The sequence below is a fragment of the Coturnix japonica genome, chromosome 4, assembly GCF_001577835.2.
Source record: "Coturnix japonica isolate 7356 chromosome 4, Coturnix japonica 2.1, whole genome shotgun sequence".
Taxonomy (NCBI): Eukaryota; Metazoa; Chordata; class Aves; order Galliformes; family Phasianidae; genus Coturnix; species Coturnix japonica.
Genome location: NC_029519.1, coordinates 17729373 through 17741767, shown reverse-complemented (window position 1 = coordinate 17741767; position 12395 = coordinate 17729373). Strand labels below are relative to the sequence as shown.

At 36.9% G+C, this 12395-nt stretch overlaps 1 protein-coding gene across 15 annotated transcripts in view; it reads right to left on the bottom strand.

Annotated features, from left to right (window-relative positions):
- Positions 1-87: 87 nt before the first annotated feature.
- The window catches only part of TRIM2 (tripartite motif containing 2), an 82699-nt gene continuing 70391 nt past the window's right edge, over positions 88-12395 (bottom strand). For 14 of the 15 annotated variants that reach the window (XM_032444157.1, XM_032444160.1, XM_032444167.1 and 11 more), the window contains exons 9-12: positions 9597-9777; positions 8379-8449; positions 5509-5649; positions 88-4547 (exon numbers count right to left, since the gene is read on the bottom strand). In XM_032444157.1, coding sequence (XP_032300048.1) covers positions 4395-4547; positions 5509-5649; positions 8379-8449; positions 9597-9777 — 546 coding nt within the window. In that variant the 3' untranslated portion in view covers positions 88-4394. The remainder of the gene's footprint in view (positions 4548-5508; positions 5650-8378; positions 8450-9596; positions 9778-12395) is intronic. The other variant, XM_015860937.2, reaches the window with a different exon arrangement.

Below are 12395 nucleotides of genomic sequence, written 5' to 3'. Positions count from 1 at the left end.
GAGGTCCCTTCCAACCCATGTCATTCTGTGATTCTGGAGATATTTTCAGGGACAGCGAGTACGAAACATGTGACAAATTCTCAACAATAACAGAGGAAACAAGCTTTATTTTTATTATTTGAAACTTTTGTGCGTGGTAAAGGTACACATTTGACTGATTTTCCTACATTTCCAAGACAGAGTACTTTTTATCATCGGCTAAAGCATTAAGAATGCTGTGGCACACAGGAAGCTAAAACTACACACGCACACACACACACACACAAACACTTTGATGTGCATCTTTCATACTTGATGTTAAGGAGTAAAGTTTGTATTTAGCCTCACAGGGATTGAAAAAGAAAGTAAAAACAATGAAACAAAAACAAGTGAGAATAGTATTCCATCATAAGTTTCAAGAGAGTGCAAGACTTACATGTACACAAAACATACGAAACTGACTTTAAAAGGTGGAATGTATAAAAGCTTTTAAAAAACAAAGAGGAGAGATAGGATCTTGGAACCGGAAAGCTGCAGCGTATCAACTGGTAGAGATTTCTAACGTGGGGATACTGCCATATACGCTGTGCAGCTTAGGGAACATTCCCATGTCATAAAGCCAAAGCAAAAAGTGTCAGGGTTAAGGCCGTGTTGCTCACAGACATCAACCAAAGTTCTGTACATTCATCAGAAAGAACGCAACCAGTGAGGAACCTTCCTACCCTGTAGCACAAATACCCTTCTCATACTCTCCACCAACAGTCCAAAACAATCACTGCTCACAGTTCTTCGAGAAAATTGTCAATGTACATCATGATTACGTAACTAGCTGTCACCCACAGCTGGAAGTCATTTCTTCATAACAAACACAACATATTGGGCACTTAGAGTCCTCATTATGGCAACACTAGATCCTTAACTGTAAAGAATATCGATGTAAAATTGAAAACCTTCTAGCTTTTATAGAACCAAAAGAGCATTTACTAATACATAACTCTCCATCTACATTAGACAAATGCTTTGCCTCAAGCCATTTTCCTTTTCTTACACAGCTACTCTGCTGCTGTTTTAACCAATGTAAAAATCCCCTATATGTAGTGGATTTATGTGAACATATTCCCTTATTCTAGTCACAACATAATGAAAATACAGTCAGCTAGTTTGTCCTAAAATACTCCAAATTACATAAGAACCGATAACCTTTTGAGATTACTTTTGAGTTGAAGATTAGTTAAATGAAGCACGTACTTTTGTCATTCAAGCCCCACCATTAGTCACTTAGCATTCAAGGGAAGTTGAGGGAACGTTTCTGGTTATATCTGAAATCTGGCAGCAGAATGCCTATAAGCCTTAAATAAAGGCTAACAACTCAGTAAATCAAGTTGTGTAATTCTGATGTTCACTGAAATGAATGAGAAAAGAATCTGCTAGGGTTTTTTGTTTGTTTGTTTGTTGTTGGTTTTTTTTAGAACAGAATGTCTGCTTTGGTTGTTCTTTGTAGCATTGGTAAGCCAAGCATTTTAGCTGAGCTGACTTCATAAGCACGCTGCCAAAGCAACGTGTTTCTCAGTTCCTGTGCCAGGAAGATAAGGTCAACCTTTGGAAACAAAATACCCCATGCCACAAATTGGCAGCATTTGCTATCTATCAGAAAGGAATCCAAATGAGTTTCATTTTTTCAGGTGCCTTCAGGGTTGCTCCAGTGATGTCTGAAGCCTCAATAAGATGGAAAACCCAAAAGACTATTCAATCTTAAGAAAACATCCATGCCACCCCTAATATCTGTTAGCAAGGGAGTTGCGTGCAGAATTCCATGTTTCATATGGATATGTAATGGGTTGACAGAGGTTACATAAAATTCTGATGAACAAAACTGAGCTGAATGAACAGAAAATGATTTGCAGAAAAATGGATTAATATAGTCATATAGTCTGAAGTGTATGCTTTGATATATAGGTTAGGGTCTGATTTCTGCCATTCTCAGAATACCTGACAATGGAGCATTTGGCAACATTTCTTCAGTGAAAACCATGCAGGTTTAGTAAAATGTTACCACAAAAATTCAATTTTTGAACTAAATCTTGTTAGTATTATAACAATGTATAACTGACAGTGACAGTACGCTTCTCATTTACTTTCTGTCTCAGAGAACCAGTGCAACCTCTTTTCTTTGTTAAAAAATGCATTTTAAAAGCTACATATGTTTGTTCATTGATAAATTTGCCACTGAAAGGCATTCCAATGCTAGAAATCATCAGGTTGTTTATAAGGACACTTAGAATAGAATTAATTGATCATCATGCGATTTAATTTATAACTTCATTAAATTTTGACAGAACAGCTTACTGTATAATATCTGAGGTTACTCATCTTCAGCATTTTAGGACAAACTCAGTTCAAGCAAAGGTTATTGGTTTTCTTTTGGTAAGAACAAACTTCATTTTTAACATTTCAATAATGTTACCACCAGTTCCTCATCTGCATTACATGTAAGTTCAAATCTCAAGCCTTACACACAAAATATTTATTCCAAGGAAATAAGAAAAGGGATCTTTGCGTAAGAGTTTGTAAATTGGAAAGAAAAATGAGAAGAAGAAACAGTGATTAAAAAGAGTGGACAAACACGACATTTATGAATTTAGGGGTCTGCATTTTTACAAGTCAAATACATCTTTACAAAAGAAAAAAACCCTTTTTTTCCTTAAATTTGTTGAAACAATCTTAACATTTGAGAAATAAGTCAAATATCTGTAACAAGTAATTTAACAAAGTTTTTTTTTTTTTCATTTTTGCAAATATGCTTAAAACACTCCCTTTTTACTGAGCCAATGCCCTTTTGTTTAAAGGTATTAAAAATTAGAAAAGAAACACACTACTTTCCAAATGATTTTAGGCATTGGCAGCACACTTACCAGCTCCTCAAACAAGGTTTTTGAGTGAGCACTGCTCTATCTATATTAGGCTATGACAGCAACTCATCTTTTGACCACTGGATTTTAAGTATGAAGTCAATGCAACTTTAAAAAAGACAAGTAAACACTTAAAAATAACATTACAAACAGAACCAAGTCATGTGATTGTAAGCACTTCTCATTAAATTAATAACTCAGTAAAGAACACGGTAAAGGGATCCGGCAGGAAGGAAAAGGGACATTTTTCAGAGTACTACCATTGTCAAATGGCATACGTGTGTTCCAGTTTGCGGAAATAACCTACATTTACTTTTTAAAAGTTTTGTGTCAGTCAAACATACATACATACAAATCAGAATAAATCTCACAGTCCTTATTTTATCCTCTAACAAAATTCCCTTCGATGAAGACTTCAGGAATTGGTTCAAATTCACTCTTACTTGTAATGTATTTTTTTCTCATGTATAAAGAAATAGCTTTGGTAACCCTCGGCTTTCCTATACAACCTCTGTTTACCACAGTTCCTTTGGTTGTATAATGTAGGTCCTCCATAGGGGTACCTCTCTGGCTTTCTGTCCTGTGTGATGCTGCATTTTCTTATTTGTTAATACACTGAGTTGCCTTAAGGAGATGTGGCAATGAACATATACAAAAGAGTGGCACACATGAGGTTAATTGAGTTGACACTGCAATAACCCTGATCCCAATTAACTAGTTTGGTGTCAGAAGGTCTGTTGTTGTGGGGAAATTCAGCTCTCACTAACGTATCACTACAGTTAAGCTTTTCCAGAGCTATAGAAACATCAGGCTTCTGCAAAGTCCTTCCAGCATACTGAGCAAGAGAAATAGTGAACAACAGGTACATGAAAAGAATCCTTCATTAATCCCACATGAATAGGAAATTTGCATTGATTCTCAGAGTGCTAAATGTTGAGATGAGTTAGATCTGACAGTTTGAACTAGATCAATTTTGTGTGACTTAACTTCATATTAAAAGGACCTACTTGATACAGATAGTAAGACTTAAGAATGTTAAAAGTGTAATACCTACCATGAAAATGAGATCTAGAAGATTTCTAGGATCACCTTTGGGTGAAATAATGCATAACAATGACACTTCTTCAAATTTGGAAGCTCTGAATAGGAGCCACCCTTCACAGTCTTCAAAAAGCTTTGGGGATTTCCCCCCAAATTTTTCTCATTTTTGTCTAACTAGTTAATTGCAGTTCCATAAGTTGCAGTTTTTGTTTAATATCACGTTGTCTTTATGAATTCAGTTACAGAGGATTCTGTGTATTAACCCTTACAACAAAAAGTTCAGTGAGGAACGTAAGAGGTGCAATTTCTATGTAAACAAGGTTAAGTTTGGAAATCAACATAAGAAGTTCATAATAGACTCTTTCGTTGTTAAAAATGAACTCAAAGTAGGAGATATCCTGCCTTGGATCTCTGCGACCAGTCTTTGCTTAAAGGTGGAAAATTATCCAGCTCCAGAGCTCATTGTTACTGTAAGTATCGATAGACCTTGAAGCAATGATTTCCAGAGTCTGCAACTACAACGTGGCCATCTGAAGTAAGGGCCAGACCTTGGGGGCCATAGAGTGGGTCAGCAGAGGTGTTAATGTAGGATAAAAACGATCCACTTCCATCAAAAACCTTTAGAGATAAGAAAGCACATAAGAAATGTTATGAATAAAAATAATCTAGTAGATGAATGTCTACTTTCAGTTATACAGTTATTTCTGAAACCACTGACATACAATACAGCAAACACAGACAGAATCTCATCTGTTATTCTCATAACAGGCAAGTTTTATACAAATATATTTTCTTACGAAAAAGACCAAATCAAGGCTACCATGGTCTTTGGCACGAATTTGATGTTCAATGAGGTAAAAAAAATAACTAGCTAAAGTAAATCAAATTCAATTGGGAATGTGACCAACACCTTGTTTTTCTAACAAATTTTACTGTTGTGGCTAGAACTACTGTTAAGTTCCCACTCAGAGGGAAACCAGTTTGCACTGTTGTCAGTGCTTCCTGAGACCAATGATGAGCAGCTCCCTCATTTTTATACTCAGTGAAACTAATGCATACACTTAGTTATTTACTAGTTAGTTATTTATTAGTAAAAAAGGACTGTGATCAGCACTCAAAAGATAAAAAGAGCACAACTCTCAATATAAAAGCAGAATATTTTTGCTACATTCTAAAAAGATGCTAAAAATCTGCCTCAAGGGCTGTACAGTTCACTTGCTATTTAGGATTTTCCACTATGTTGACAATTTTCTATTATGGTGATTATTATAAATTACTGTCATCTCAGTAAAGCCTTGTAAGTCTCTTAAGTCATCAAATAGCTTTTAGGAAGCTACTTGGATACATGAATCTTGACCACAATAACTCTTAGACTTGCCAGCGCTTGCACGGGAAAGACTGCAGCCTGACACCACCACTTTAGAAGTGAACAGACCAGCAATGAGGTATACAAAAGGCTACACATCACTTCTAATGCAGCTATCCTGCTTCTTGGGAAGCCTGAAGGCGTTACTGATCAACCAGTTATCGATCCATTACTTTTCCTAATGAAGCATCTTTGAAATACACAAATCTCTACCTGTATTCGGCTATTTCCCCAATCTGCTACAATGATATTTCCATTAGAGTCTACAGCAACACCAGTTGGTGCATTGAATTGTCCATTTCCTTCCCCGTTCGATCCAAACTTCAGTATGAATTCTCCCTCCTGGTTAAATACCTGTAAGGGTTAAAACCAAAACTTGACAATGGCATCACATTAAATATTACTAATTCTATTACTACTAGTAATCGATACTACCTATTAACAAACCTGATCTTCCCCCACATCCAGCATTATTTCCCCTTCTCTATTCCCCTCGCTGTCCTTTCTCAGCATGGACATTTATAGTTCTCATTTTTACCCTTCTTGTTTTAGAAATACTCAGAAGAATTATATATTTATGTAAGGCAAACATATTTTTAAAGGCAAAAATGATTGTAGCAAGGGTCATTTTTAGATCTGCATTTTCAAATAGCTGGTAAGTTTGCAGTTCAGTGTGTTTGCATGATTGAAAATCTGAGTTGTGAATATGGGTGAAATCAGACAATGAAAAAAAGAACAAAGAACTCACTATCAATACCAGCACCAGCCTACATCTTTAAAGCCAGTTCAGCAAAATTAGCAGCATTTCTATAATTTAAAAAGCAAAATATTTGTAAAGTCTGAAAAAGAGATAAGTGCAAATACTGGTCTCCAATCTTGTATCTTCCCTACAGTAAAGGCCTCAGAATGAAGATGGGAGGAAAAGTGCCTGTCTTTCCCTCCTGCTTCTCTACACCATGCAGCGCTTAGGTCCCAGGACCCCCTCCACAGCTTGTGTGTCCTGTGCTAAGAGCAAAATGCTAATAGGACACTGGCAGTGAGCCCTGACAGAATAGATACACTGTTCTTTGACTTTCATAACCTAACAAGTACTAAGAATCACAGGACACGCTGCCCTCTGTACAGACAGCTCAGCAACTGTATTACCTGCATTGGCAAATTAACAGTTTTAGACAGCAGAAAGATGGAACAGATCAATGGCTATTCTGCCAGCAACCTCGATGCACCAACAGGACTAAGTGAGACACTAGATGTTTCATTTGTGTGGCTTCATAACCATCTGTCCTGGGCCCAGACCCACCTCTGCCACAACGTCCAAGTGTTCTTAAGGGACCAGCTGTGGCCTAAGCATATACAAATATAATGACCTGACAAGTGCTAAGAAGGTGAGAGGGGTAAGAAAATCATCCAATGATCAGTGACAGAAGGGCAGGAGCCAATATGGAGTAGGATTTTCTGCAGAAGATGCCTGAAGTGAGGAAAACGCTTGAAGGTTAATGGCAGAAGGAACAGAATGTTTTGCAGAAAGAAGATGTGTAACTCAAGAGACTGGTTACAGGAAGAAGTTGAGAGCCCTAAGAGCGAAAATTATTTAGATATAACTGTATTTACTATTTGAAACAAAGTTTACTCTTTCCCTTATTATCTAACCGAAAAGAACTGCATCGCCTATTTTATACATAACTCTCCAAAGTGTCAACAGTTATCTGCACAGATTTACAGAATGCTACAAAAATAAGAATCTTTTTCAGCTAGTACCAAATTGCAACAAATAACTTTTTTATTCCATTGAGTCACACCAGACACAGACAGGATGCTCTGTTCTCATTAGCAATATAATTCATTTCATTTGCTAAGATGCCACAGTTCTTACATCTCTTCATTTGCTTTTGTTCCTTGTAGCTGGCCCTTGTTAACTCTCTCCAGGCATTCTTGTTATTGCAATAAGCTTTGCTGCTGGAGAGGTAATTTATGGAGACATAAACCTGCTGCTAAACTACCTAAATAGTCTGCTTCAGGGCTCCTACAGCAGCCTTGGTCTTTCTGTAGTAGTCAAAAACACGAGTCGCCATTTCCTCTCTAATTCCAAAAGCACAACAAAACAAGGTCCCTACTCAGAAGCTGGATGGTACAGCACCACTGAGGTCTTTGGATTTTTTACACTCACCAGTATGCAGACAGAAATGTCATGTTTCAGGTAAATACATAAGATATATCATTTAAGTTACAAACATTGGTTAACTGAGCCAAGGGTAAATCTGTGTGCTTAATTCAATTAGGTGAAAATCTGCTGTTCCTGTGGTACTGCATGGTGAGGGAGTGAAAAGAAGAATTGAAAAGGCTGAAAGGGAGTGGCATGGCCTGAAAGCAAACAGGTAACTAGTTTCTGAAACAGCCTGCAATTCCTTAATTCATGTTTTCCAGCACATGACATTTCAACATACATCCTTGCTCTAGTTTATTACTGGGACAAACAAATCTTCCACCTATCTTACCACAGCTATTTAATAGGCCACAAGTCAGGATTTCCCACTGATCTAATGGCCAGTGGACAGTTCTGCCCTGTGCAGGATATACTAGATGAAAAATCTTTTGTCTTAATGTTTGTCTTAAATGTTTGTCTTACAGAGTTAAGACAATCAGGTCATAAAATGATCCAGTAATAATAAAGCTTGTAACTACAGAATAATGTCTGTCAAGTATCTTCACTTTGCAGTTTTCAGAAAGATTCAACTAGAATCGTGGGAAGATTTTAATGGGAAATTCAAAAGAAGTTATCAGTTATCTAAAATATCAAAAGACTGATAAGTAACAGATTTTTTCAGACAGCTAATTAAAAATAACTAAGGTGATATTATTTATCTCAGGCATAACATATGTATATTTAAGCAATGGAACTATAGAATGTAATATTGAAACCAAAAGCAACTGATTACAACTCTATTAAACACAGTGCATGCAAAGATCTATGAGTCTTTTAATTCAGCCTCACACTTAAAAAGAATGGTCTCTATGTTTTTAACAATATTTTCCCCAGGAAATAAAAATAAAAAGCATCCCAAATTGCTATTAACTGACAGTACCTTGACAGAATGGTTATGAAAATCTGTAACGATGATTTCATTGTTGCTGTTTACAGCTGCAAAATGAGGACCTGCAATACAGATGAAGAAAGAATCACAATAAAATTAGCAGTGCAACTAAATGGTAACACCACTGCTCGACTTCTATCAAAAAGGGACAATCAATTTCAAGCCACTCTTCATTTCATTTCCTGTTATAAAAAGTTCAGCATGCCTTTTTGTAAATAAAATTTTCCAACCATTTGACAGCTAGTGTTATCAATAAGCACTGTTCATTCCTTTTATACACGGGTGACTACGCAGATATTTATATGTTGATTAGCAAGAGAAAATGTGTAGTGCTTTGGAATAAAGTTGTATATATAATGAAAATAGTCTCCAAAAAGTAAAGCCTAAATAGAATCTTCTATGCTTTATTTGATCACTTCTTACAAGCATTCAAGCAAACAAGCTTAGGATAAATGCAAAAGTTACTTAGAAAATACTGTTAGGGAAAAAAAGTGCCTTTTTGTTCTGTGTGTTGAACTGTGTACACAGACATGAGCAAGAAACAAACCTGAAAACAGGAAAGCACCTGAATAAAAATATTTGGTGCCATTTTAAGTTATTAAGGAAATGAAAAACTTGATTTCAATTTTTGCAGTTCATCAGTACAGAGTATAAACAGGATGAAGACCTTTACACTGAAAATATTCAAATAAGGACAATTCACCTGTCCCATGTAGCCTACACACAGTTGAATTTATAAGTTGCAGCTTCCTCAGACTGGCATTTGCATATCTGAGTCTTTCTGATCTCAGTCTTAACACTGTCCCATTATGCCCATTCTCTAATGGGAAGATACTACATGGGGCAAGAGTTAATGTGTATTTGATCACAGGAGACACAAAGCACGATGTTTGGAGTTGATCATAATTAACAGCTTAGTGTGGGCCTTTACAAAATGCTATTTAAGGTCTGTCTTCCTTGAATCACTGATCTGAAATGCTTCCAGCCACAGAGAGGTAGATAAAACAAGTTAGTTACACCTACATTTGCAGAACATAGGTTGTGGACTTCTTGGCCAATTAAACAAATCATGAAGCAAAGACAAGCTGTATGTTTAGTAGAACTTTCCACTCTCAGGAAGGAAAATGAGTAGGGTATAGCATGTTCAACATGTTCAGACATCATGCAAATGTGAGCAGAAGAGGCAAGCAGAGGGGATTTACATATTACCATCAAGTGTACCTGCAAACTGCTTGTCACCATTCCCTCGGCTACCGAACCTTGTGACTATTTTCCCATTTGGCTGAAAGATGAACACACAGCATGCTTTATTATCCACTACAATGATGTGTCCATTACGATCCACAGAAATGCCTTTTGGGCCCATGAGTTTTCCAGATCCAATTTTAGCCTAAAACAGAAGACATGGAACAAAAAAACACATTAGTGTGATAGAAATAAGAACATTTCAAAGCTGTCCTGCATTACAGGCATAGAGTAGCACAAAAAAGAAATTTTTGTCATCAAAAGATTGCCGGGGGAAGTGATTGCTTTATCAGCTCATATCACGTACTTTTTCATTTCATCTTCAGCTGAAAAGAAAGACTGTTCTCTGTATGTCCTTTCTAGAGTGGAAAATTTGCCACCCCATCAACTGAATCTAAACATACAACAATATGGATCCAAACAAATGGCTATGTAGTCAATGCTAGCATACTGATAGGGTAGGCAGGCATGCAAAGAAGACCTCTTGTCCCCTTTCACTCACTACACTAGGAAAATGGGCTTATAAGAGACATGAATCACAGAAATCAATACATTATAAGAAGTCTTGCAGTTATTACTATGCTGGGTATGGTAAAAATGTGCAGGATGGAGATGGAAGATTATTTTCCTCAGCCTGCAGATGGCATCTGACTGAAAAGCTGTAGCTATAGTAGAACTGGTGAACATTAGGTGCCTCTTCTGAGCACAGGAAAAAGTCAAAAGAAGCCACAGCAGAGAAGCATACAGTGGGTACAGCTTAAGTGATGGACAAATTTGGAAACAATTACCCAGTTGGCTCCAAAAGTCAGGTCTTCTGTGAGCTTTTAATGGTTCTGGACAGACAGTCCACTGAACACCCCGAGTTGTAACTATAGATCCCAGAACTTCCAGATCCTGCAGTAATTTGTCAGAGATACCCTACAAACTTGCATCCATCTCTTTGGTGGATGATATAATTTTCTGTTTCCAATTGAATTTTAATTAAACAGACAATAAAGTATTCATCTTCTTTAAGAAAATACCACTTTTCACTGCACTGCCTATACGGAGTAAGACACATCAATGCTTTCTCTGCCTCTCTCCTTTACCTAATGCAAGTAGTGAGGAATTTTCCCCTCTGTTCAGCACTGGTGAAGTCACACTTGCTGTATTCTGTTTCAAAGATGAGAGAGTCAGGCTCTTTTTAGTGGTTCCCAGTGTCAGGGGGCAAGAAGTGATGGGCACCAACTGGAACATATGGTTCCCTCTGAATGTCAGGCTGCACGTCTGTTATGTATTGATGTTGGAGTCCTGGCACAGGTTGCCCAGAGAGGCTGTTGGCTGTGGAGTCTCCCAAAGCTGGAGCAGGGCCTGATGAACCCAGTGGGCCTTTCCATCCTTAAGTAGTCTATGTGAGCAGCTAAAGTTGCATTCGTCACTGACTATCAAGGCAGGACAAATTACACAACATGGTAAAGATCCATTACATAACTCATTTTGTTCAGTTTCCAAATGTTTTTAAAGCAAACAACCACATGAATATCTAAAGAAGCTCAACTATCCTTAAGAAACCCTATGCTCCTATTCCACAGTACATTCTCATGGGTGGGGTTGATAAAAGCAGGAGCCACCTCAAAATAAAGAAATGGAGATAACCTGAGGCTGTGTAGTATGAAGTCAACAGCATTATTACACAGACTCTTTCAGTCTCAAAGAAAACTCCAGGGAGTAAATCTTGCAACTTCAAGACTATGCATAGCCAAAGTGAAACAATCGTATGTCTGTTTTATGTGCAGATACATATGCTCTCTTGAGCAACTTAACTCAATATTTTGACAATGAACACCTAATTAAATCACACTAAAAGAACCCCAGGAAGAAATCTATTAAAGATGACTTGGTGATCACCAAGGGAAACATATAAGCAAATCTACAAAATGCATTCAGGTTTGCATAACAAGAAACAGCTATAACATAAATCAAATGCAAATCAGTAGATTCATTTCCTTTGGAGTGATTAAATAACATGTTCCCTTCTTTCCTCTGGGATGCCTGAATGTTTGTCTGCCTGTGCACCAACTCCTTGCCAGGATTACCAGCAATCCTTCCAGGATTCCTAGGGAAAAATGACTCAGGCTCATGAGTATAGTGTCCTTCTGATCATATAAACATATATGAGGGAGAAAAAAAGTGAATAAATCACATACTGAATTAATGGACACTCAGCAATGAGAAGAGTAATAAAAATTATTAGTCCTGGGACAGTATTCACAATGTAATTTGCAGTAAGCAATAAATTATGCCCAGCTAGGGTCTGAAGAATCTCTGTTTCCATTTTAGATCAAAATACACTGATGACACATCACTGGCTCTGGCTGAACATATGTTTTGCGTATTTTTATTTCAGCTTTCTTAGAATTGTAGGTTTGATTATTTAAAACAGAGCATTATGAAACCCAGTCACTGCTGTTAAGTATATGAATGGAAGTATTTCAGACTTTTCTGCCATCAGAAATGAATAAAGTAAAATGAACGATCTGAATCTTTAATACAAATAATTGAATTCAGTCAAGGACATTTTGTTCCATGTTTTATAGGCTTTCATGAATTCAGATTGGTTTTCAAATATATGTCTATAAGACCATACTATTAGAATGGAAAATACTCTCTTGTGAGATATTCCTAGAGTCTTTATTTTAAAAAAAGATAAGACAAATTATACAGACTTCTTCCCCTGTAATAGCAGGTGTGTTAGGGCTTTCAGTTCAACTCCACCAATCTTGT